Source organism: Aspergillus foveolatus (assembly GCF_047715535.1).
Source record: "Aspergillus foveolatus strain CBS 279.81 unplaced genomic scaffold BDW70scaffold_4, whole genome shotgun sequence".
Taxonomy (NCBI): Eukaryota; Fungi; Ascomycota; class Eurotiomycetes; order Eurotiales; family Aspergillaceae; genus Aspergillus; species Aspergillus foveolatus.
In genome coordinates, this window is record NW_027396068.1 from 25571 (window position 1) to 50247 (window position 24677).

General features: G+C 50.9%; 7 protein-coding genes and 2 non-coding genes across 9 annotated transcripts; 6 read left to right on the forward strand and 3 right to left on the reverse strand.

Annotated features, from left to right (window-relative positions):
• Positions 1–1528: 1528 nt before the first annotated feature.
• BDW70DRAFT_128224 (uncharacterized protein) lies at positions 1529–1932 on the reverse strand. Its single transcript, XM_073735404.1, has one exon. It carries the CDS (start codon positions 1795–1797, stop codon positions 1543–1545), a length of 255 nt encoding a protein of 84 aa, XP_073599804.1. The 5' UTR covers positions 1798–1932; the 3' UTR covers positions 1529–1542.
• Positions 1933–1993: 61 nt separating this feature from the next.
• On the forward strand, positions 1994–4294 carry BDW70DRAFT_81113 (uncharacterized protein). Its single transcript, XM_073744916.1, has 2 exons — positions 1994–2825; positions 2885–4294. The coding sequence occupies exons 1-2, from the start codon at positions 2117–2119 to the stop codon at positions 4138–4140; spliced, it is 1965 nt and encodes a 654-aa protein (XP_073599805.1). The 5' UTR covers positions 1994–2116; the 3' UTR covers positions 4141–4294.
• Positions 4295–6708: 2414 nt separating this feature from the next.
• Positions 6709–7368, reverse strand: BDW70DRAFT_128227 (uncharacterized protein; the record flags this gene model as incomplete). The annotated part of the gene is made up of 1 exon (XM_073735405.1): positions 6709–7368. A coding segment is annotated over one exon (660 nt), but the record flags the coding sequence as incomplete, so codon positions are not given.
• Positions 7369–8688: 1320 nt separating this feature from the next.
• BDW70DRAFT_128228 (ATP-binding protein) lies at positions 8689–10107 on the forward strand. Its single transcript, XM_073735406.1, has 3 exons — positions 8689–9020; positions 9076–9887; positions 9974–10107. Exons 1-2 carry the CDS (start codon positions 8735–8737, stop codon positions 9879–9881), a joined length of 1092 nt encoding a protein of 363 aa, XP_073599807.1. The 5' UTR covers positions 8689–8734; the 3' UTR covers positions 9882–9887; positions 9974–10107.
• A 2244-nt stretch (positions 10108–12351) lies between these two features.
• On the forward strand, positions 12352–16197 carry BDW70DRAFT_156164 (uncharacterized protein; the record flags this gene model as incomplete). The annotated part of the gene is made up of 5 exons (XM_073740149.1): positions 12352–12569; positions 12626–12767; positions 12829–14129; positions 14195–15888; positions 15953–16197. 5 exons carry the CDS (start codon positions 12352–12354, stop codon positions 16195–16197), a joined length of 3600 nt encoding a protein of 1199 aa, XP_073599808.1.
• A 2523-nt stretch (positions 16198–18720) lies between these two features.
• Positions 18721–19215, forward strand: BDW70DRAFT_156165 (uncharacterized protein; the record flags this gene model as incomplete). The annotated part of the gene is made up of 1 exon (XM_073740150.1): positions 18721–19215. The coding sequence occupies one exon, from the start codon at positions 18721–18723 to the stop codon at positions 19213–19215; it is 495 nt and encodes a 164-aa protein (XP_073599809.1).
• Positions 19216–20888: 1673 nt separating this feature from the next.
• BDW70DRAFT_128234 (uncharacterized protein) lies at positions 20889–22312 on the forward strand. Its single transcript, XM_073735407.1, has 4 exons — positions 20889–21045; positions 21110–21265; positions 21342–21445; positions 21510–22312. Exons 1-4 carry the CDS (start codon positions 21004–21006, stop codon positions 22018–22020), a joined length of 813 nt encoding a protein of 270 aa, XP_073599810.1. The 5' UTR covers positions 20889–21003; the 3' UTR covers positions 22021–22312.
• An 875-nt stretch (positions 22313–23187) lies between these two features.
• BDW70DRAFT_t48 lies at positions 23188–23259 on the reverse strand. Its single transcript has one exon. It is a non-coding gene; the product is annotated as a tRNA-Arg (tRNA).
• Positions 23260–24435: 1176 nt separating this feature from the next.
• On the forward strand, positions 24436–24528 carry BDW70DRAFT_t43. The gene has a single exon. It is a non-coding gene; the product is annotated as a tRNA-Arg (tRNA).
• Positions 24529–24677: the final 149 nt, after the last annotated feature.

Consider the following 24677-nt stretch of genomic DNA (forward strand, 5'->3'; position numbering starts at 1 on the left):
GTCCCCGGACGGGCTCCGCCTGGGGGGGAGTCATCCACCTCCATGGGGTGGAGGGAATGATCGATGAGCAAATCGTAAGAGATCAGTTATTAGAGCAGTAGGGGGACCTGTTCTCCCCTCGTCGTGGTTGTTAGTATCCGCCTTATTTCTAGATTATCCTTTTTCTGTAGAAGGAGGGGTAGCTATACTAGTGCTACAAGGGACCCTGTACGGCAGTCACGGGACTGAACTTTCCTCTGCTCTAGCCCAGCAGAGCTCGTACAATAACCTGCGGTTAAGGCTGCAACAATTTCACCGTTACAATCGTCAACCTAACACGACTAAAACGCGACGAGTACTTTCATTCGCTTAGAGACACGAGACAGAAAGCAAAACGAAAGAAGATGGAAGACAGCTCTCAGCCTGCGACTGAGAGGACCGCACTTGGCGCTCAAACTCCCCCGCTACGATTTCAGAATATGCACGTTCTCCAGACAGCCATGCACAGCATTCCGCCAACGCCATTGCATCAACTATTGCGGAAGTTGCGCTTTCAATCGGAATGGAGGCTGAGATGGACTAGAGGCGGCAGCCGAATGGAGAGCGAGCAGCTGGAGGGCCGGGCCGAGACTGCAGAAGAGACTGAGCAAGGGCAAACCGAAGAAAATGAGGAGAATGAGGATAACGAGGGCAGAGAAGAGGAAGAAGAGGAAGAAGATAATCATTCCAGCCTTTTAAATCAGCGCAGTTCCAGGTCTCGCAGGCCGAGGAGTCCATCACCATCTGACTATATAAACAGCAACTACTACTTCTGGCGTCGACATTGGCTCTTGTGGGCAAAGGTCCGACTTTTCTGGTCCCAATTTTTCTCTCGCTTTTCTTCCCACCATTTATTGATGGTCTTTTGTCTGGTGGCTATTTTATTTTTATGTCAGTGCATCCCGGTGTTCTCAGCACTTTGAGAGCAGAAAACAATAGGGGTGAAATATCAGCTAACACATTCTGATTCAGCACTTCTGGTTGCCGGCTGCTCCTCAAACCAGATGCGTGCCATATATCTCCTGGAACTGTCCTATCAACATGATCACCGGGAACCCAGTGGTGAGTATGGACTCTCGGCACTGAATCCTTCTTTCTATGCGATGGTTTCGAATCTCAGTTCAGCTGGCGACCTCACTGTCCGCGTGGGATATTTTGGGCTATGTGCAGCAGCAAACTCTTCAGGAACCACGGACTGGGCTTGTCGCTCAACGGCTGGAGATCTGGGAGCACAAATCAGCACCATCAGCGACCCCCTCAATATCTTAGCGATTGCAGACAACTTCCGAGACGAGATTATTCTGTCCGTGATCATGTAGGTCCGCCCTCCCCACCGACCGACCTAGCTTCCAATATATTATTCATTGGATACTCGTGTAAATAGGTGGTCAAGACACTGACTGACCCCCGCGACTCGCACAAATAGCATAATGTCCATCGTCCTCATATTCCTTAGCTTCTCCGCCCTGAGTACATTTCCTAGCTGGTACACTGAGGTGGACGCCAGCGGCGACGAGGTCGAAATCAAGTCTTTCCCCGGAAAGCCAGTGGTCTATCTTGTACTGAGCTTCGACGCGCTAGCGAGTTTGGTTCTGATTGTTGCAGTCCTCTGGCAGCACGTGGCAGTCGTAGCGCATGCTGCGACGGCGGAGGCTGCATTTGGTGGTGCCATAAAGGGGGATGTGGGTGCCGTAGCGATGGGCCTGGGCTGGGGTGCGATCGGCGCAGTTTTATTAGTGGCCTTTGGGATCGCGATACAGATATTGAATCTTGGAGCATTACGTCCTCTTACTGACGAGGAGGACTGACGGCGGCCATAATCCCGTGCCTGTTCTCTTCCTGCAAGAACGCGTTGTGCTTACTTCCGGCTCCGAGATGATTCTCTGTCCGATGATTGCTATACCTGGTAGTTTTTCCATTTTCTTCCTTCTGAGGTGAATCCTGTCCTCACAATGTGCCTTATTCTGCGACAAAGGTACTTCTGCAGAGCGGATTCGCGAGTTTGTCCGGTCCGACTGGCCTCCAGCGCTGGCAGAAGCAGATACAAAAGCGGGGTATTCGTGTTCACTCATTCATACCTTCAAACGCGAAGCAGAATATGGCTCAGGACGCCTCATTTGCAAGTCAAAGACGAAGACTCGAAAAAGATATCAGGCGGCTAGCAGAAATAGTTCCGGGATATCATCAGCTTTGTCAGTCGACACATGGAGAGGTCAGTATCACGCGCATCGATTTCACCTCAGTAGGCCATCGGCGCATCTCTCTGCTGGACGAGCGGGCGACACTGTCTGATCCTGAGAAGCTCTCTCAATGGGCAGTTGAAACCTTGACAGATATCACGACTCGATACCTGCTCGTGGAAGACGCCGACTCGGATGCCTGGTTTACGCTTGGCGCGACGTTTGCTATAGAGCCGCAGTTCTTCCTCGATCACATGAACTGCCAGGTTTCTCAGGTTCCAGCCAGTGAGCGCGATCAACGCATCCGATGGAATGCTTGGGGTCTGCCGCGATCGTACTTGTCTTTTCATTGGTATCGGCCTGTTACAAGGTCGAGGACTATTGATAGTGCGCTCAGACGCCGACAGATCGAAGAGAGGTATGAAAGGATAACACTTGGAAGGTATCGGGATACCGCGATAGGAGAACTCGACCAGGAATGCACCGTCGATATCGTTCACCCACTCTCGGCCATCCTCAGGCCGGAGTGGGACCTCTCCATGAGCTCTGGTATTGCCGCTGAAGGTGTCGTGGCGATTGAGGAGCGTGTTTCAATATATCAGACTATGCGGAGCGGTTGTCAAATTAGTGCGTGAAATATGCGGCCATCGTCCAGGCTTCTTTGACAAGATCTGACGTGAATGCAGTTATCATGTTATTGGACCCCACTCCTAAAGCATTAAAAGCTACATGGTCTGAAAGACACAGTGCCCTGAAGAAGCCTTACATTCCTCCCCCTAACACGGCGGTCGAAGTCGTGAGTCTGTACGACAGTCTGGTCCCGCGCTTTACTCCGGACTTCACCACGACCAGCATCACCGACTTCCATGAGCCCCAGCTGAAGGAGATCTACGAGACCTTATTCTCAACCTTGACCTGCCTACGGCGAAGCTTTAGGGCCGCAAGCCAGATCCCAGCTACCGATCAGCTGTCTCGCGCACACCTGCCATTTCTGCACCTCTTCTCTATCGTCGTTTCTGACACTCAGGGTTTGCTCCATATCCTTGACGCTGTACAGCGAGAGATTGTACAGTTCACAGCGTCCCAGAACGCTCAGCTCGACGATATCCTCGCAAAACGCACTTTCATAGCAAAGCTCCTTGCGCAGATTCCCCCACATAGTCGGGACCTCATCAAGGCACTCAGAGAACTTCTCAAACGCAGCAACATCGGAGAGCCTTCCCAGGAAGAGGTCATCATAGAGCTCGCCCACAGTTTCGAAAACACCATCCAGAACCTGAAAGAAGCCGCAAACGCCATCACAGGCACGATCCAGTTTATTGAGAGCCACCGAGCAATCCTCGAAGCCGAAAGCATCACCCGACTTACAGAGCTCGCATTCTTGTTCATCCCGCTTTCTTTCGCGGCCTCTCTATTCTCGATGCAAATCGACCAACTCGCGACTCCCGTCCCTGTCGGCAACTTCATTGCCTTCGCGCTGTCGCTAAGCACGTCTACCTATGCTCTCCGCCTGGCCGCCCGCAGCGCATGGGTCCACAACCAAAAGCAACGCATCCTCACTTCCATCCGCACGCGAAGCTCCGCGCCCCCTGGTGCCCCTATCCCCAACAGGGTAATTTTCGCATGGGCAATTTCTCGTCTCGCACCGACAATTATACTGCTACTGGCGGTGGCGTGTTTTGTGGTGCCGCCGTTTGTCGTTATCTGGAGGCGGCCCCTCGACGTGGGGCTCAAAATTGGGCTTACTTTTTTGTTTCTGACATTTATAGTCACAGTTGTTGGTATGGTGGTCTTGGTCGTCCCGGTGTTCCGCAACACATTGAGGGATGGAATGCAGATCCACTGGTATAATGCTGTGATGGCGGAGGAGGATGGGCCCGCGGAGGAGAGGCGGCCTTTGCGAACGAGAATAATGAGATGGATTGCAGGTAGGGTAGATTGAATTCTGACGCTGGTGCTTTGCTCGCTGTAGCAGGTATGTATTTGAACCTGGACGGGAAAAAAGCAGTACTCAGTTCGGCTGCGCAACGACCACAATCTATAACAATTCACTTGTTTGAGCTTCGTTCATGAGAGCTCAGATCCAGAAGGGGGGACGTCAACCTGGAAGGGTTAACCGATCCCTCGCAAGATTGTTGTAGTGGCTGATTTGAGCTATGTACAACAAAAGTCTATGAGACATCGCGCCTTGTATCATTAGAAACCAATCAAATCTCTTGCTTGAAGCTCTACGCGAGCGAGCAGTCATCATGCAAGACCGTCCCGGCTCGGACTTTCATCCTCAACTTGTCTATCTTTGCTTTGAGTGCTACTATTGCAATACACAACACAGCTGGACGCCACAAGCTACCACCCAACCTGCTCGTGGCCTCTCAGAAGATATCCAGCCCTACTTTTCTCGAGTACGACTCCATACTCGTTGTTTGTATTGATCTTCTGAAAAGTGGTCATGGAGCTAGGGGTCCTGTCCTAGGGCCGCACATTTCCTGTCACTCCGGCAGATTTGATTGAATTCAGTTTGTTGCACCTGAGGGCTGGCTTGAACTGCCACTCAGAACGTGGTGTTGGGCGTGTCCGGCGTAAGCTGGTCAAGCGCCTGCACGTCTGATCGGCTGAGCTTCCGAGGGCCGTGTCAAGTGCTGGTCAGGTCCTCTCATCCTTTCACGGGCCCATGTCTGGATCACTTCCTCTCCGATTTTGCCCGCACTACACGGCCCTATGATTTCCTTGGCTTGATGGGGTTATGACCTGTGCTTGCAATCCCAGTTTGAGTACGTGGCGCGGTGGTAGGTTCCGCAATTTCTCATGGCGCAAATGGCGTTTGACAAGTGTGATAGATGGTGGAGAACTTTCCCAGGTCAATCAAGAGCCAAAAATTTGCAGCTCCCCGCGGAAGGAGCTTTGAACACTATCAGCTTGGAAAAAGTTGGTCAAGACACTTGCATCTTTTTATAAATCAAGCATGAATGTGGTGCAGCCCTGCATTGGGTGGTGGCTGTTATGTTCTCCTGATAGAATAGCACTCGTGGACTGCAATCGTCTTGTATAGTAATTTTGACTTATGTAAGTCTTCGCTTGATAGTCGGTGTTGACTGCTTCCATTTGTGGTTCTGATTTCATTATTCAACTGGAGTACGCGGAGATTCCCTTTCAAACCGGAATGGGAAGTCGCCGGAAATTGGGCATTGTCGACGCTAGTCAGGTCTCACCAAAAGTCGAGGCATCAAGCCCTAACTCCTGGTGAGCATTGTTGTCACTCATGCAGCCCCATGCCTGTGTGTGAGAAGCTGCTGTGAATATCCGGTGATGAAACGCCGCATCTATCGATTTTCTATGAGCTTTCTGTGCAAAGAGTTTATGCCAAATATGGCTACCCAGCGCGCACTGTTCCTGGCCGTCCTAAGTGTTAGTCTGTGGACTAGTCCCTAGAAATTGACTGTATCAAAAGGCTCCTTGATTTCAAGCATTGGTGGCGAAGCTGTTTGTCATCATTCGTGCCTTCTCCATTATTGTCAAGTATAGAGTTTAATCAATTGTAGATCTAAGAAATAGAGCCCTAAACTGGGTTGATGGGAATTCATGATAGACGGTAATTCATGCCATGCCTCGAGCTATCAAGTTTTCAAGACCCTTTGCCTAGGACTGGCAGGAGAACAATTGGCCTGTATAACCTGGGTTAGCTCAGTCTGTCCTCTTCGGCCTTTCATTACCGAGAACAACGCTTCGCGGGCACTAGGATGATGACTAGTCATAAGGTAGCCCTTGGTAGAGCCAGTCTTGTCCTTGACCAGGGGCCCTATCACTAAGTGCGCGGGTTAGAAGGTCATCTATTCCCGAAATGTGCCGGCGAGAATATGCCAGCTGTTCCTGAGACAAAAGATCATAAACTATGCTTTGTCAAACCCAGTTTTGACTCTGATCATTATCTTGCTGCATATCAGGCTCAAGGTCTGGTACTCAGAGACGATACCATAATGGGTCCACTCTGTCAAAGAATTGGTTGAGATCCTAAAGAATCGTCATTCACTCTCTCTCAATTTCTCGCTTAAGACTGGTTTTTGCGCGATTGCTTTAGCACTGGGGCCACTGATCTCCTGTAGGGCAAATGAACCTCCAATCTTAAATCTGCCCCGGCATGAAGTCTGATAAGGTAGAGTATAGCGGAAAGACCCATCTACGAGGTGGCAGGGCGTTCATATCCGGACAGTAAGAGTCTGCCAATTATAGATGCATAGCAGAGCCAGCGTGGCCTTGCTGGACTTGTTTCTTCTATTATATCACTCTCTGGACCACTGTCATCCACTGACTTGGGGTATCCCGGCACTCCTGCGTAGATATCAACAGTATGCCATGAATATCACCGGGGAAGATCTGGGGGAATATCTGATGGTCGTGCCCATACGCGTTAGTATACGCAGATTGCACGATTGTGCCTCTGAATAGTCTGCCGTACCTACTCTAAATCAGTACCTATATAGAAAATGTACTATTTAACGTCCCTCAGTGGCCGTCCAACACTCGCGTCCCACTTGCCCACCATAAAGCCGCCCAACGAGGGCACGGCATCCGGCATCCAAACTACATCTCCCACTTCACATGGAATCAGCCTCCACAACCGCCGACTATTCCTGGGACTGGTCAATAATAGTTTGAACACACTCCTTCGCCTAACGGGCTTCTTCTGGGCACATTCTTGAGCAGTCCGCACCAGCGCCTGGACTACTTCCTCCCCACTTATTCTTAGCCCCATCCGCTCTTCGAACGCGGTCACCCCGTCCACGACACAAAATACCACAACATCGGCCGGAAGTTGAGCGACGAGGTCACGGAAGATCTCGCATAGACCATGGACATCGTCTCCACGGAGCTGCGCCATCCTCCGCACTGTCTGGAGGTCGAACCTGGGATGTGACTCGAGGAGTTGGGCCACGAGGCTCCGCATTGTTCCGTGTGGGCCGGAATGGGAGTCAGTTGGGCGGGTATGTGCGCCGCAGAAAAATGCGAGCATGATAATATTTTCAGATAGTTGTTCATTGATTGATTGGACAAGCTTTGCAGGGAGGAACGAGGATGATGCATGGAGAGGGGATACAGCGGGTGTATTGAGGTTGAGGAAAAGGGCGGAAGAGCTTTGAGTCGTGATCCAGGAGTACAGTTTTGGTGTCTGCATTGTTGCAAGAAGGCGATTCTGGTATGGCAGGGGGAGGTGCCAGACGTTGTGCAGGTTAGCTGCTAGGTTTTTTTCGAGGACCGAGGGGTCGTAGTTGAGAGCTGAGAAGACGTAGTCGCGGGAGCGGAGATACACTGGGCTAGGTTACAATGCAGCCAGGATGGATGGTTATGTACTTACTCTGCTGGGACCTTCAATTGACCGCGGCTTTGTCTGAGGGAAGCATTGGTCCTCTCACTGGATTAATAGAGCATCGCCAGTTAGTCGCGGAGAGCGGACTCTCAGCAGGATAGACTTACCATTCAGTGTCTTTGGGTCCACAGCGTCATGGCTGCCTAGAAACCGCTCCACGATCGCATGCAAAGCTGACATTTGGTGATCGAGCGTGTGAATTCCATCCAGAGTGCTTACTTGATTGGAGCGAAGCTCAGTCTGGAAGTTGTCCCAGTGAGTCATCGACTGATCCACGTAGCCGCTGAGAATTTGCTCGTTCTTGATAGAGATCAGTCTCGTCTCTTCAATTGCCCCATAGGAGCATAGTCGGGCTGCTTTGTCAAACCGCTCCGACTCTGCGCGTAGATTTTGAAGGAGTGAATCCATGTTTTGCTCATACGAGCCCTGTAAGAGGAGACTGAGACCAAGTTTTTCTTACAAGGTCAGCTGTCAGCTGCTTGACCATCCTGTTGGGCTGAGAGATTGACATACTGATTGCTGTTTTTCTGTACCAGGATACTATATTGTGCAGCAGCGCAAGAGCGGCCACATAGAGGGAAACGCTGCACCTATGCAAGTCCTTCGACCCCTTGAAAATTTTCAGGGCTTGATGAATGCACGTAAGCCGCGAGGGAATCTCAACCAGCACATCGGATATCTCCCTGCGTAAATCGGACAAGCGTGCCGCAGCCTGCAGGGCTCACCAGTAAACCGGTCCTTTATAGAAGAACTAATCTTGATGGGACCCGCATACTGTCAAGATCAGTTGCAGTCGACCACCGATCACCGTGGCACAGTCCGACCCGGACGGTAAGAGGGCGGCCCATGCCTCAAAGACCTTGCTGTTATCTCCCAGCCGGCGCAGACTTGCTCTGATCTTCCCCCAGACTGCCGCGCGCGAATGGTAGGTCTCTGCTGCCCTGTTCACCTTGTCAAGCACCTCCTCCCACGTGTGCAGTGATTTGCTTGTAACGCAAGTCTTGAATTTGGACCCGGCTGTAGTCTGCTCGTAGGCCTCCAAGACAAACAAGCGCGATCCAAACTGGAGGATTTGGTCCAACCGACTGAGCACAAGAGGGTTCTGCAAGCGTTGATCACCAACAAGGTCAGACTGCCACATGGAGGCACCAATCATGTGCAGGAACAGTTCTCCATGGATGCTGTGCCCGCCAAAGGCAAGGGGATGATCATCCTGCTTCATGGAGCGCCTGGGGTGGGAAAGACATCGACAGCAGAGTGTATTGCCATCGAGCTCAACCGCCCCTTGCTATCAATAACATGTGGCCACATTGGCACCATCGCAGAGGAGGCGGAAAAGAACCTGGACTCGTTTTGTAAACTGGCCCATTGCTGGAGGTGTGTGCTCCTGTTAGATGAGGCGGATGTCTTCCTGGCTAAGCGAGAGCGCGGGGATATCGCCAGGAACAGTCTGGTATCTGGTAATAATGCTCCTCCATAAAAAGTGGTCTATACCAAGCGCTGACCGATTGGCAGTCTTCCGCCGGGTTCTCGAATACTTCTCCGGAGTCATCATTCTCACCACCAACCGGGTAGGTGAGTTCGACGAAGCTTTCCGTTCTCGAATCCACGTCTGCCTCTACTATCCCAAGCTTGAAGAGCGCCAGACGAAAGAGATCTGGGAGAAGAACATCCAACGGATTAAGGAGAGTAACCTCAACCTGGACATGGAGGAGAAGAAGATACGACGTTTTGCAGATCAACACTGGCAACGGAATCTGGACCGGCCGACACGATGCTGGAACGGCCGCCAGATCAGAAATGCCTTTCAGACGGCCATTGCCCTTGCCAACTGGGAATTTTACGATGAGAAGAATGTCGCAAAGCTCGACAGACCACTGTTAAAGGCAAAACATTTCCGATATGTCGCGCAGATCACGGCTCATTTTGACGACTACATTAGCGACATTTATGGTACCTTTAATGAAGACACCTATTCGTTCTTGGCTGCTAGGGACGCGCTTCGAGTGGACGAGGCATCCGTCATGTTTGCTTCGCGGAGCACGATGCAGGAGAATTCTCGTGCCTCTAAATCGGGCATTGTTCGCCGGGGAACAGATTTCCGTAGTCCTCCGGCCAACCCAGGCAAGCCGCAAGGATCAGGTTTTGACCGGTACTCTAGTGATGATGACGAAAGCACGGATGAAGAAGAACCGGAGGAGAGTGAGGGCGGCAATGAAGAGGAGGACGACCAGGAGGATGAGGTCAAAAAGCTAGAGCTTCAGCTGCAGTTGGCGAAGCTAAAGAATAAGAAGGCTTCGTCGAGAGACAGCAAGAGGTGACAATGACAATTTGTGGTCATAGGTAATGTAGAACACGGTCTGTTCAAGATAGGATAGTTCAAAGGATTTATGCAATCGGAGTCCGTAACAATCAGTACTATTCGATTTTTATACTCTTCTGTACCTAGGTATACAGAAGACATATCGTATTGGATCTTGATTGGAAAGTCTCCACACTTTATAATACTACATATCACCGAGTTTGTTACACTCATGCCAGGGATACATAGGTCAGGTGCCATATTGCGCCGTACGGTACGGCCTGGGAATTAGGGTTTTAATGGACAAGCCAAAAGCAGCCAGGAAAGCCAACGGGGAGATCTCACCTTGCACCCTCATTCATTCTACAAAGGGGTTATGGTACGGTGTATATCTTTAACAAGCACATACGACCATAGGGTGTGGAGAACAGGGCTTCCCGTCCGCTCAGCCGTACTTAAGCCACACGCCGGCTGGTTAGTAGTATGGTGGGTGACCACATGCGAATCCCAGCTGTTGTATGTTTTTTGTTCACCCGCTTTTATTTGCTGCTCGTTGGCTTAGCACCCGTGCCGCCGAAGCAGACCCTCCCGTCTTCCGTGCCGGCCAGATTAAGATGCCCGAGCAGTCACCAGCCACATTCCGCTGCCACATCTAGCGGTTCCGCTTCTTCCCAGCCAGATTCCTCAACATCAGCCCCATCAGCCTGCCTGCCAAGGACGCGACAACTGCCCCAACGAGGGCGCAATGATTGACAGATTTTCTGGCCCAAGAAATAGCATAATGACTTGGAATTAGAGACCCAGCTATCAACGCGGTAAAAATGCAACGAGCCCTGGGTGTGTTGCTGCTTTTAGGGGTGAGAGACAATAAACCTAGGGTGAGTGCAGGTGAGAATATCACCCACTCGAGCAAGTTACGGGTGATAAGGGTGAGAGGGGTGAGAACGTATATTTAGGCCATTACTATCATCCGTCGAAGCTTAGGATAAATATGCCGCACTTCGGCCTTGGGTGCCTTCGAAGCACCACGCGGCTGAGCTTCTCCCAAACGCGTTTATTGACTCCTGCAATCCCATGGGGGTCATATTCTGCCCCACGTCCGGCTTCTTCAAGAGCTAAGTAGTCTGGTGCATATAGATCGATGTCCTCTTTCCAATGCTCGAGGTCGCAGAGGTCGATGTCGGAGGAGAGTTGATTGGCGGCTTGAGCCTGAGAAAGGATGTCTAAGACGGGAAGGTCCATGTCGAGACTACATCGAGTTAGGCTTGCTCATTGGAAGTGAACGTCCTGAGATGTTCATGGATGAGCACTATCGGTACATTCTGATGTCTGCGGCCTCCCGCAATTCTTTCATGTGGACGGTAAGGTCTACATACGGCAAGCGGATATTGAAAGGGCAAATTTGCACGATATCTTCAATGGTTCCATTCTGCTCGGCTTTCTCGGCCCTACCTGCTGATTGATGAGGAGGGGCTTAAAACAATCCGTCTGCCACTTATCCTGTGATTGTTAGGGTCTCAATCCTAGACTCTCTGCAGTGGTGGGGAAAGTGCAATCTATGTCCTGGACTCGCAAGTGAATTACTGGGCTGAGACCACCCCAGCAACATTGCATTCTACCAAGCCCCGCCAAACGCTACCGCAGCAGTCAGATAAAGTATATGGCTTTTACCTGATGGCTTATATGGGCCTTTATCAGAGATCCACACTCTCTGCTTAAGCGGATCAGAATAACAGGGCAGAGCAAAAAGATCTTGAAGCTGGAGGGTTTCGATGAAGTATTACCGGATCAATTCCTAAAACTGCTTGAAGATTTTTGATATGGAGCAAAGAGGAATGGTTGTTTGTTCAACCGCAATGGCCAGCCTATTATTAAGAGAGCCCTGCATGCAGTTTTGACGGATACTTGAAAGGGACAAACGTTCCTGCTGGCCACTTCAGCAGAAATGCCGTCCGCCGGGAAAGGACGGCTTGCATTCTCATTCGAGATTGCCCGCGCACAATCTCTGTTAGTACTTAGTAGCAGGTCCAGTTGCCCCTTGAGAGGCCGCAGATCACGCTACCCAAGTTTGAAGTTACTTCTTCCATTGAACGTAATCCTGGTACTCAAATCCCTCTAGGTTGCTACCAACAGTGTTAATCTAATACTCGCCGTCAAGATATATGATCAGGACGCCTTTCCATCCGTTTAGTTCTTGTTACTCACCTTCACAGTACGCACTGAGCACTGTGCATGAACATGTGGGGACGCTGGACGCTTATCTGCAGGGGCCACCCCAAAACAAATCGCCAAGCGCCGATCGCCTACGTCACGAAGCGGCAAAACAATCCATAAGGCCGGTCGGTGAGGGGTCCAGACCTTCAGCGGCTCTTGGATTGAAAAGCAGCACATGTGACGCCATTGAACCGCCACAATTCTGGAATTATCGACTATCATGGACCAACAGACTATCACCAGGTAGAACTAGAATGGCCGAAATTCTTGACACGATGGCAGGTTCGTCCTTCGCCGCCTCGCAGCAAGACGAGCACGAGGCCGACCGACGCGCCAGGGAGCTCTTTCACTATTTCCAGCCCAATAACCCAGCTCTGCTGCCTTATTCGCATGCATCAACATTTAAACAAGTCAAGGCGAGTCCGAATCTAGTGCTCACGGCACTGGCACAATTAGCTGCGGTCAAGGCGGGTGTTCAGCGTGCGATTATTAGGTATGTCCGACGCCCTCATGTCTTGTGAATGTGTTTGAATGTTAAGCGGTAAACAGCCTGATCGATCGGGAAACGCTATATGTAGTCGCTGAAGCGTCGCGCTCGCTGAACCTTGGGAACAACAGCATATACGACAATGACGGCGATGGGCTTTGGATGGGCTGCTCACGAGGTCCTGTGGCCGGGACCCTATGCGAGGTAGTTACAGATCGCGACCTAGCTCTTCAAACGCTGGCACCCCTTTGATTAACCTCTTCAGAAAACAATCAACCTGTATCCAACGCCGCAGGACAAGCACCCTTTCTTTATCGTGGATGACCTGCGGCAGCATCCCAGGTACTGCCGGATACCATGCGTGGCCGGGGCCCCCTTCTTCCGCTACTATGCTGGCACACCTCTGATGACCAGCAATGGCATCAACATTGGAAGCTTATATGTTGTTGATCCGCGCCCGAATATAGTGTTGACGGACTCTCGCAGAGAGAGCATAGGCGTCCTAGCAACCGCCATCATGGAGTACTTGGAAACATCCCGGCAGTCACTCGAGAGCGGTCGCTTGATGAAGGTCCTTTCAGGTTTCAACTCGTTCGTGCAAGAGCAGCGGCAGGTTGATTTGATTTGCGAGCCCGCTTCTGTGGCCGGCAACTCGTCGGACAGTGATCGATCATCTACCCCCAGCCCAGCTCCACTCTCACCACCAGAGGCCAATATCGACCCCTCTCGGGAAGATAAGAGGGTGCTTGTCCCAGCAGGAGACCCTTTACAGGAGCCAGTACCTGGGAGTAATTCATCTGCGCCGGAACCTGGGTCACCAAAGTTGCCGAACCGAGAAAACATCTCCTCTGAGCCTATCAGCACATCGCATCCTTCATCCGTTGGCAAGAGACACGAGGCCTTTCAGCGCGCTGCGGATATCATGCGTCAGAGCCTCAGTCTGGGAGAAGAAGGGGGCGTTGCGATTTTCGCTGTCAAGGATCGGTTTGACGTTGACGAGGACGAGGAAGAAGGTTTGCCGGGGGAGATATCCGCCGTGACACGGACTGCAGTTACGACTTGGGCCGTTTCGGCGAGGGATAATCATAATCATTGGGGCCGGGAAGACGACTCTGACTTGCTTCCAGCGAAGCGGATGAGCCAACGCTTTCTACAGCGGTTAGTGCGTTGTTTCTGTAAAGGAGCCTTGTGGTATTTCCATCGTGACGGGACCGCCTTTTCCTCTGACGAGGAGGTCAATCATCCGGGCAGTGAACGGGTCATGGATCCACTGCCGACTATATTGCACCCGCGGCATCAGGGTGCTTTGAGAGGGAAGGATGCAGATCTCCTACGGATGTATTTTCCGAAAGCCACCCGCATCATCTTTGCGCCATTATGGGATCCCTTAAATTCGGGCTGGTTTGGTGCGTGCTTCTGCTGGAGTTCCGAAGAGACACGGATCTTCAGCCCTAACGTTGAGCTGGGTGGCGTACTCGGGTTTTGTTCTTCGTTGATGACCGAGGACAGTCGTATTCGGAGCCAAGAGGCGGACAACAAGAAGGCAGCATTTATTGGTAGTATTTCGTGAGTTCTTCTCATCCTTACCATCCTTCAATCATGGACGCAGATTGGACTAATCATTTATTTAGCCATGAACTCCGGAGTCCTTTACATGGTATTCTAGCTGCAGTCGAGTTTCTGTCTGAGCAGACAATGGCCAACTCGGCAATGCCGCTACTGGACACCATTCGTGCGTGCAGCCAGACTCTTCTAGACGTGTTTGAACAGATCCTTGATTTCAGCAAAATCAACTCATTCAGGAGGCGAAGTAGAAAGGGCGGTTCGTCGCTACTGACAGTAAACGGGCACTCGGCGACTACACGATCAGGCCCAGGGTCTCTGGATATATTAAAAGTCATGGACATTGTCACCATTGTCGAGGATGCTATTGAGAGTATCTGCTTCGGGGCGAACCACTCTAGTTTCACCCAAGCAGGGGATCCTTCAGCGCTCAGGCCCACAGGTCCTGAGTCTATTGGCAGCACCGGCCACGTGGATATCTCTTTGGATATTAGCATGCAGGACTGGAAGTTCTCTCTGGATTCGGGAGCCCTGCGACGCATTGTTATGAATCTATTCGGCAACGCACTCAAGTACACCAGTCAAGGCTCCATCTGCGTGAAGATGGAGATTCAGAAGAAAGGGAAAACAACGTCGCGCGATGGCTATGACACGGTGCTTTTGACTTTCTCCGACACTGGACGCGGCATATCGAATGATTATCTTCGATACCACCTTTACACACCTTTCATGCAAGAAAATCCCCTATCGCCTGGTACAGGACTTGGGCTGTCCCTGGTTAACAGCATTGTGCGATCATTAAAGGGCACTATTAGGATTAAGAGTCAACTCAAAGAGGGTACTATTGTCAAAATCGCCATCCCCTTAATGCGACCCGAAAGATCGGAGCGGATACAGAATATGGATACCCCTGGTGGAACACCCGGCAGCTCAGAGAATGTAATTGACAGAGTGAAGCAGGCGCTGAAAAAACGAACAGTCAGTTTCGTTGAACCCGAAGAGATAACATCTCGTCCTGTGGCTTCTGCTCGGACGATCAGAAAATACCTGACGCAGTGGTTTGATGTATCACTGCAGAAGTGGGCACCGGGTGTTTCGGCGGATTTAGTGATCGCCGATGAAACCCAACTGCACCGCTTGTATGGGCACAGTTTATCCGAGCAATCCATTTTGCTCGTACTTCATCGCGAGAGGCGGCCCGCTTACCAGAAATCTGTGAGGCTCCAACATGTCTGCCCACGCATTGAATGGCTGAGTCTTCCATGCGGCCCATATCGGCTAGCCAGAACGGTCCAGGCTTGTCTGCAAGCACAACTTCAGCCTTTGGCCGTTGAGAAATCCCCATCCCCCTCTATTCCAGGGGTAAATTACGCTAAAACCTTAATTGGTGGGTATGCAAGCCATAAAGAACAGAGGAGCCTGCCTCTCCGTCCGGCAGCGCCGCCTTTGCCAGCGTCCGTAACGCAATCTCCAAAACCAGCCTTAAACAGTGTTTCAAAACTCGCCGGTAGCAGTTCTTCTGCAAAGACGGATACACAGACACCGCAGGACGGAAGTATCCCAACCGAACCTACGACTTCTCACCTTGCGTTTGAAGAAACTCGCCGCGTCCTCCTCGTAGAAGACAACCCGGTCAACATGTTGCTCTTACAGAGAATCATAGAGCGCCAAGTACCCATCAATATTCACAAGGCAGTAAATGGTAAAGAGGCTGTTGACGCTGTTCGAGCCCTGGCCGAGGGATACCATTACATATTTATGGGTGAGTCCTTAGCTATCAACAATCCTCTAACCTAGAAGAACCAGCCGCTGACAGACTCTGACAGACATCTCCATGCCCATAATGGACGGGTTCGAAGCAACAAAGGCAATCCGTGCCATTGAAACCGAGCGGAACACGAGTTCCCCCTCAAGAATTATTGCGTTGACCGGCTTGGGCTCGAATGAAGATATCTCCAAGGCGTACGATGCTGGTGTTGATGTCTTTGTTACCAAGCCTGTCTCGTTGAAGAAGGTGATACAGTTGATTGATCCGCCTGAGTCGCACGACCGTAAAGCGGCCTCACCCTAGTTCGCAATGATTCTATTGATATATATAGTTTCCTTATGTCTAAAACAAGCACATACGACCACAGGGTGTGGAGAACAGGGCTTCCCGTCCGCTCAGCCGTACTTAAGCCACACGCCGGCTGGTTAGTAGTATGGTGGGTGACCACATGCGAATCCCAGCTGTTGTATGTTTGTTGTTTTTATTTTTGGAGCAGACAATATGAAGAAGTGGCCATTTTCATTACGAAAAAAGGCGACGCAGACACTGGACTCTGTTCCCGATCAGCTAGTCCGGCAAATTTTAGCAAAGTGTCACGCTGAGAGAGACAACGAGCTGCGACATAGATACTTGCAGCCCGTCTAGCGCAAAGAGCAGGGTGACAATGGGCCTCTCCCTGATGGCACATCTGTAAGCGCCAGACGAGTGCCTGGGTATGGCTAGTCATATCTATTTATGTCACCTGTCAAATCACGCTTTGTATAGGAACACTGCCCGAGAGCCTAGAAAGACAAATCACTATGACAGCCCGTCGTCCACCCACCCTCTCCGCCTCCGTGCCATCCAACATGTCTCTAATCCTGAGCAGCAGCAGTGGCATCTCAGGGCGTAAGTAGGTACTTACCTGCCCCTTGGAAGGGAACCGGATCAGGCTCGGTCTCTTCAGACGCACAGGAGAGAATATCCCCTACCTAGTGCTTGCGACAAGGCCTGTTTTGCCCACGTCGACCTCTGGCCACAACTGGGATCTTAGTTCCGCCCAAGTCGCGAGGCGCGTCTATACTATGGACGACCGTTGGGTGGCGCGGCCAGAGTCTGGGCTGTGGCTATGCGAGTGATTGTCTGTAGTTGGGGATAGCGCTCCTGAAACGATATCTAGGGAGTACTGCAACGGTCGCTATCATTAAGCTTTGCGAAGCTTGTAGACTGAAGGAGTTCATCTCTATAGCATCCTTACATCCGTACCCCTCAGATTTCACTTTAGACTCCTGCTGCCCCCAGAACCAAACACACCCGATGCCAATACCCTAATCTACCGTAGACTGTAGGATTTCGCGGTGGACAATCCTGAATGTGAACACCAAGTTAAGGAGCATGGCAAGACTGACCCGACCTGACGCCAGCCACCTGGGCAACCATGGTCCTGGAGCCTGGCCATATCTTCTCCTCAGGCTTGCATTAGCCCGCCTTAGAAGCAGCTGTTTACTAGGTCAGTACGCCTGGCGTTGGGGGCCGAACCGAATAAGGCGAGATCGACAGTGCTGGCAGCCTTGGGCCGCCTGGTATCTTATGCAGAGTTCAGACAGGGGCGACGAGCCCGTGTGGGGTGCTCTTGATCTACCCCGATGGCTTGTACCGTGTCGGTCCTGTAGTTGGACTTCGTACCTCCATATCCTGTCTATGGCCGTTCACCATCCGTGCTATACCTATAGACATTCCTTATTTGCAGTAAATCTAGAGTCTACACGCCTTACTCCAATGGGTGAAAGTACGATGTCTCTTCGGTTTGAAAGAAAGTATACCTAGCCTTCTGGCGTCAAGTATCTGATGAGTGCTCTTGACTCCAACTTCAACGTCATGATCTAGAGAAAGAGGGATTAGGCCCCGAAGGCAAACATGGCAGGTAGAGCGAATGATTTCTTGGAAGTGTGCACTGGGGACCACATCTCAGATACAGGAACGGTCCATCCAGCCTGGCTTGACCTCTAATCTCAGGAAGGTCCGCGAGATTAAGCTACTTCTCAAGTTCCAGGTTGGTTAGGGTCACGGCAGCCCTTGAAGTGGATTTCGGGGTCTTTCTCGGGGTCCACTGCAAAGGGTCAATCTGCACACGGTCTGGCTCTTGCGGCCGTAACCCTGCCGATCAGGGCTTGCTCTGCAGCAGATTTGCTCCTTTGATGCCCTGGTCCCCGTTCTTTGGCCCCAAACTATTGGGCTTGGCGAATGCCATGTCTTATGAAACTGATCTGAGCCTGGAATTGGAATTCTGCACGGCCTTACCATGGAGCATTAGTACGAACTACGCAAGGGTTCTCGTTCTGCCTAGGTACTGGTCAATACGGAACAAGCCAGGTACGTCTGCCCTGTACACAGCATGTTGCGGAGACAGACAAAGGGTCTTGAGGTTTCAGGCGTCGAGGGACACGACATGGCGAGAAATCTGAGACCTAACCCAACTCTAAGAACTATGTATGCTCTAATACTCTAGACACTATCTGTGCAATATGAAGCGGTCTTGTTGGTTCCTCTAGCTACTCTTAAACGGGAAGGTGACATGAAAGGACTTTGACGTTAGCTCAGCCCCCAACTCCATCTCTTTAGGGTTCATCTGCACCTGCAGTCTTCTCCACCCTTGGGTAGGAGTCTGGCAGTAGTCGAGGGAACAGGATTCTTTACTTTGTTATTCACACCGTGGGAAGGGGGGTTGCATGTATGTACTGAGTGAAGATCTTCGAGAGGGGTATAAAGACCCTCTTCACCACCCTCTCGAAACTGCACCATTCCATCCGCAAGCTTCCTCAATTCCGAACACCGAAAAAGGACAATATGCCCTCCATCCGCACCCTCACCCTAGGCCTCGGCCTCAACCTGCTGGCCACAACCACCACCGCCGAACGCCTTAAGGTGGTCTGGTCGTCCGGCTCCTTCTCCGCCATTGGTGACCAGTCCGGCAACTACGAGGGCTTTGCCATCCTTCGCGAGAACGGCGAGGCCATCTACAACGATGGATCCCCAAGGGATAGGTCCCCGTGCTTCAACACGGGCGACGGCCGCACATTCCAGATCGAGGGCGACTGCTGGGCCTCTGGCCGGCAGTTCCACTGTTTGAGCGACTTTGGCGGCTCGCCGACCAACTGTGACGTACGCGATGAAAACGGCAATGTGCTGGGCACTGGTGTTGGACAGAAGGAGACTACTTTCATTGGGATCTCGATTGGAACGGATGCATCCTGTGTCGTTGAGTTTGACAGCGATGATGCAGGTCACTGCCCTGTTGATGATGGGAATGGGCCGCTGCATGTGACCAAGGACGACCTCTAGACACTTGGAGGTTGGTCGGAAATGGGAAAATGGGTGGTGTGGTGATGCTGGGGTTGGATATGTATCTCGACTGGGGGAACATAAACAGGAAAGAGCTGCTTCTGGTAGAAATCGGAATCTGGCGCCGTGAATGTGGATAGATCTAGGTACCGTGGACTCGGCGATCACCCCGTACAAGTTCTAAGCTGGGACACGAATGAAAGACCAATGACAAGTTGATGGTCAATCTTTATGCACCAATGAAGCATTAAGAAGCGTGGCCCTTTAAGGTCCTTAGGGCTCTTAGGGCTCTTAGGGCTCCCTTCCGTCCCGGGCCTAAGCTTGCCCTAAGGCTACAGTAACCCGGACCCAGGGAGCTGTTTCGGCTTCCTGTGTCCACCGGCAGTTCTGGTTAGGAATACGGCTCTCGAGTAGGTTATTATAGTTTGTCTAGCAGTTCTAAGCTGTATCTAGTCTTCCTCTTGCAGGCTTTGCAGCGCACTTACACGAGCTGGAGGCTTTGATAATCCACCTTCTGCGCCACTTCCATATTAGAAATCCCAGTCAATGTCTGTGTCTCGTAGTTCTACTTCAGTACTTGAAGGCTTGACGGACAGAGATACCGTTCCATTAGGTGGTGGCCGTAAATAAGCCTCTAGTCTAACAACAATCGAGCGACATGTAGCAAGCGATGTAGGTCTGCGCACACCCTATTTCCAGCCCTCGTCTAGCTGGTAATCCTCATCCAGTGGTGTTCCAGTTCGTGGTAGCCATTCTACGGCTGTGCATTACGCTGACTGGCAAGTTTACACGCGAATTAGCCCGGTCTTCTATAGGCCTCCGACGCCACGCAGCACGCCTCGGTTGCCAATGAGGCCGTAGTTTAGTCATTCAAACGGGTGTATTCAATGATCATGCAATGCTCCAGCTCACTGTAAATAGGCAAAGTGCAAGAATAGGGGGGAACTGCGACAAGCTTAGTCTAAACTAGAGCCGGGCATAGGTCGCATTGAAAATCACAGCGCCCAAGGGCCACTCTCCTCCAGGGAACGCAACCCAAGATTTCAAATACCTTCTGCTTGGAACGCTCACGTCTGGCTGGGGTCTGCTCAGACGTGCCGAAGGAGAGGCATCCTTCCCGATTGGACCTGGGCTTCGTCTCTGCTGGCCTGCAGGGCTATGACAGAGGAGGCATGGAACCTGCCAAAAAACTAAAAGGAGCCTGGAATAGAAGCCACTAGGACAGCTAGATGCTGATTGGCGATCTGCCGCGACGTCTAGACTGATATCAAAGGACAGAGACATGCATGTGCATTTCCAGTGGCGAGTCCTTCGTGTTAGATCAGGGAACTGATTTCGCCCCACGCATAATGGACTGTAGTCGAAAGAGGGCTGACGGCGAGAGCCCAGGGTTTCCACATTCTGGGCATGTTTGCACCGTGCTTTGTAATGGGCGAGAGGGTGGAGATTGGAGTCGGTGAATGGTGCAATTGCTTAGAAATTCAAAATGTGGCTTGCTACACGTGCATGTGATTGGACCGACCATCTACAACAGGCCGCCAGAGTGCAAACACCGTCTCCTACTAGATTACATTGCAAACATAACATACAATTCAAAAAGAAAAGGAAGATATAGTACCATACAGAAGGTTCTGTAAACGACGCTGCTATTAGAGGTGCCGAGCGGGCAGGCTGTGATTTTCCTCTATAAAGAGCCATCCTACTCCCTGGCCTCGATCCCATCACCGATTAACCACCGTCTCATCAGCTAACGTACCCTATTTAGTGTCAAGTAAAAAACTTTGTAATATGCCCTCTTACCTCGTCACCGGCGCATCCCGCGGAATTGGCGTACGTTTTCCCCTCCATTCGTTGACTCGTTGACTCGTCGGTTCGTACGCTAACCCTAACTCAGTTCGAATTCCTCCGCCAGCTCTCAGCAGACCCGGCCAATCTCGTCATCGGCCTTGTACGCAACAGACCTGCAACAGAGGCCAAGGTCGCCCAGGACCTGAAGAGGGAGAATATTCGCATTGTCGAGGGCGACCTTGCCGACTATGATTCCATCAAGGTTAGCCTATCCAGGGCGTCCACGGCACATTGCTTCTTACTGGGTATTGACTCTTTTCTTGCTCCGCTTAATGTAGAGAGCAGTAGAGGCCATCGAAAAGATTACTCCCAGCCTTGACTACCTGATTGCGAATGCGGCATTAGTCTCGTCATGGTCTGCTTATGATGGACTCGGTGACCTGTACGCTCATCAACCAATCATTCCATATCGCATCCAGTCCATCGCTCCCTAACAGCCTCCACAGTGCCGTCAAAGATCCAGCAAAGCTCGAGGAAGACATTCTCTCCTCGATCAGAACCAACGTCCTCGGAAATATCCACCTCTTTTCCCTCCTCATCCCGCTGATCCAGAAGAGCGACATCAAAAAGGTCATCACCATCACCTCCGGCATGGCCGACCTCGACTTCATCGCGCAGTACAATATCGCCGTTGCAGCCCCCTACAGTATCAGCAAGGCCGCCATGAATGCTGCTGTTGCGAAGTTCAGCGCGCAGTACCGCAAGGACGGGATCCTGTTCCTCGCTCTCTCGCCGGGCTTGGTCGACACGGGCCACCATGATGATGCGACGCCCGAGCAGCTAGCTGAGGCCGGGAAGATGATACAACAGTTTGCGACGTATGCGCCGGCTTTCAAGGGGCCGATCTCGCCGGCGGAGTCTGTGGGATTCCTGCTGGATGTCATTAAACGAGCGCATGTGGATAGGGGCTATGCGGGGGCGTTTCTGTCGCATTATGGGAATAAGCAGTGGCTTTGAGTGGGCGTCTATCTTTATTCTGTGGATGGCACTTGAGTGATCAGACTGACGTGGCCTTGCTAGTTGGCCGGACGGATTATGGGTCGTGGGGTTTTGGTGGCATGCAATGATGATTATAGGTGTTAAGTTGGTGATGTCCGATATCTTTAATTGCTTGATTTGCTGGGATTACTTGAAGATTGTTATACTGCTCTTCATTCCGTACCTAAGGGTCATGGTCAGAGATTTGCGAACTATATACTTAGCTGGCCTTGGGTATGATCGCCTTCTTTGGGTCTCCTGCCTGCATGCCTACATACCCAGCCCAACCCACGACTGACGCCAACCTAATTAGAAGGTCTTGTATTATTGTAATGTAGGCCTGCGCAGATATTCGGCACAGAACCTTCACCTACCTTCTTCCTCTATGGCCGTGCTCTTCCTCTTGATGTACAGCCACCGTGCTGCGATTTTCTAAATCGATTCTTGAACTCATGCAGCTACTAGAGTCAGTATCTGCTTAACCAATGAGTAATCCTGTACTATATGCCCTTTTACTTTCACCCATCGAGAAGAGTTGAGGTCGCCATCTGTTTGGTGATTGGGGCTCGGTTACAGTCATTGGGCGGACGTGTTCATATAAGAAAGAAAGGAAAGAAAAAGAAAACGAAAGCCTCTCTGGGCCTTCATGGTACATCGTAAAAGTCTCTGCAAAAGCCCATCACGCTTGACTTGGGCATTCGCTCGATCAGAAACAGGATGGGCAGGTGAACGCTCACGGTGTATGCGGCCAGAAAGCTGGTCAGTGCCATTCAAGACAGCCTCTCTGGCAGCTTTTATATGCTTCAACGCTATGGGCGCTGGCAGTTTAACTGCTCCGTCATTGCTGTTCTATATCCTGCCCTCGCTCGCCGCACGATGCTGTATCTGTTTATTTCTAGTACCTATGTAATCCAAAGAACATGATTTGATGAACCACGGGAGCCCCTATTCGTGTGGGTCAAGGTTATCCCTCAGACTCACGGATTCTGGGTTTCAAAAACAAGACTCATATTCTACGTTCTTGACGTATTTGTCAAGCCCTCCATCTAACTATACGATGTGTGTCAACATCCACGTGGTCAGTCTCGACGCCAAGACGCTCCACATGCTCGACCCGCAACTAAAAATGGCAAACTGCAAAAAAATTGACCGACGCAGGGGTCGAACCTGCAATCTCCTGATTCGTAGTCAGACGCCTTGCCATTGGGCCAGCCGGCCTTGGTTGTTAAAGTCTACGGTCGTTTTTAAGTTATATACCAAAAATCATGTAGGGAAAAACTCTTCATTGTCTCTTTACCACACCTCTTATTTGTAAAGGTAGGGCAATGGACTATGTGAAGAACCGAAATTGGTGCATAGCTCACAGGTGACAAAGGTCCTGTGTCTGATGGGGAGGTTCTCAGTGAATGAATAAAGCCTGACTATTTGGATATATATACGAGTTTCAGGTAATGGACCACCAACATTTCATGGCAAACAGGTGTTCCACCCCACCAAAACATATCCATGACTATTGCAGCTCCATGCACCATTGGACTAAATACCTGTCATTAATCATGTTGGACAGTCGAGAGATGAGTGGCAGCGGCCATCGCATTGTTATCTGGCTGCCAACTACATCGAGTCAGGACAAAGATAGACATACCAACTGTTAAAGCAAAGTACGTTGAGTAGTCCGATATAGGTCGACCACCATAAAAGTGACCATCAATAACGACACTGTCCCAACGCAGTCACGAACACTCGGGTACGTAGACTCACTTGGCCAGTTCTGCATACCCCTAATTGACAGCGCATGGGCTGACTGCCGCTGAGATCTTCGTGAGTTGGTTTCCACGCTCTCTTGCAGCCACCCCTGCATACAGGGCTGAACCACCGAGGTCATATCAGCAAAAATTGTCTTGCGGGGCTGGAGAGTCAAGTACTTTACATAAACCCTTGGAGCTCCAGATTTGGGTACTTGTCGCTAGCAACTGAACATTCGAGTGCTGCATGGTGTCCAGCACCATAGCTATAGCCTGAAAACAGAAACCATAGAACTAGTAGCCTGTATGCAGATTAGACAGCACAGTCAAGAAAGCCGAAAAGAATCGAACAAGGCCTCAAGTAACCCTACACCGAGATTCGGCGTGCTACTAAGCTCACTGGTATTCAGAACCTGACCAGTTTCCAACACCTGGACTCGACCCTTAATGACATTAGACCTGTATCATACTCGTTAGAACAATACTCATAGTACAAGGTGATGAAAACTATAATTCGAGGATATAAGTTAGTAGATTAATGTCTTGATTCCAGCAATGGAACGGTAGTAATGTGCGGGACGAGAATGTTTTAAGGCTACCTATAATTGTAGGATATAGTGCGAGTGAAATTAAAGTTCCGTTAACAATTGGCCAGCTGGCCCAATGGTAGGGCATCTGTTTCCGGTTCTTACGAAAACCTGGAAGCCGCAGGAGGTTGCAGGTTCGAGTCCTGCGTTGGTCGGATTTTTTATTATCTCTTAAATTCTCTCCAGTATTTTTCGTAATATTTCAGACTCATAAATAACCCTAATAATAAATATTCGTCTATTTCGTCTTGTATGTTCCTCAACGGGCCATGGAACCACGACGCCCCATCTACCATATTTGTAT

What these genes read in the sequence shown, in the direction of transcription:
- BDW70DRAFT_81113 (XM_073744916.1), top strand. Translation starts at nt 2,117, where the DNA reads ATGGCTCAGGACGCCTCATTTGCAAGTCAAAGACGAAGACTCGAAAAA. An exon ending in GCGGAGCGGTTGTCAAATTA is followed by an intron (nt 2,826 to 2,884) that starts GTGCGTGAAATA and finishes ACGTGAATGCAG; the next exon opens with TTATCATGTTATTGGACCCC.
- BDW70DRAFT_128224 (XM_073735404.1), bottom strand. Translation starts at nt 1,797, where the DNA reads ATGCTCCAAGATTCAATATCTGTATCGCGATCCCAAAGGCCACTAATA.
- BDW70DRAFT_128228 (XM_073735406.1), top strand. Translation starts at nt 8,735, where the DNA reads ATGGATGCTGTGCCCGCCAAAGGCAAGGGGATGATCATCCTGCTTCAT. An exon ending in CAGGAACAGTCTGGTATCTG is followed by an intron (nt 9,021 to 9,075) that starts GTAATAATGCTC and finishes ACCGATTGGCAG; the next exon opens with TCTTCCGCCGGGTTCTCGAA.
- BDW70DRAFT_128234 (XM_073735407.1), top strand. Translation starts at nt 21,004, where the DNA reads ATGCCCTCTTACCTCGTCACCGGCGCATCCCGCGGAATTGGC. An exon ending in CCGACTATGATTCCATCAAG is followed by an intron (nt 21,266 to 21,341) that starts GTTAGCCTATCC and finishes CGCTTAATGTAG; the next exon opens with AGAGCAGTAGAGGCCATCGA. An exon ending in TATGATGGACTCGGTGACCT is followed by an intron (nt 21,446 to 21,509) that starts GTACGCTCATCA and finishes CAGCCTCCACAG; the next exon opens with TGCCGTCAAAGATCCAGCAA.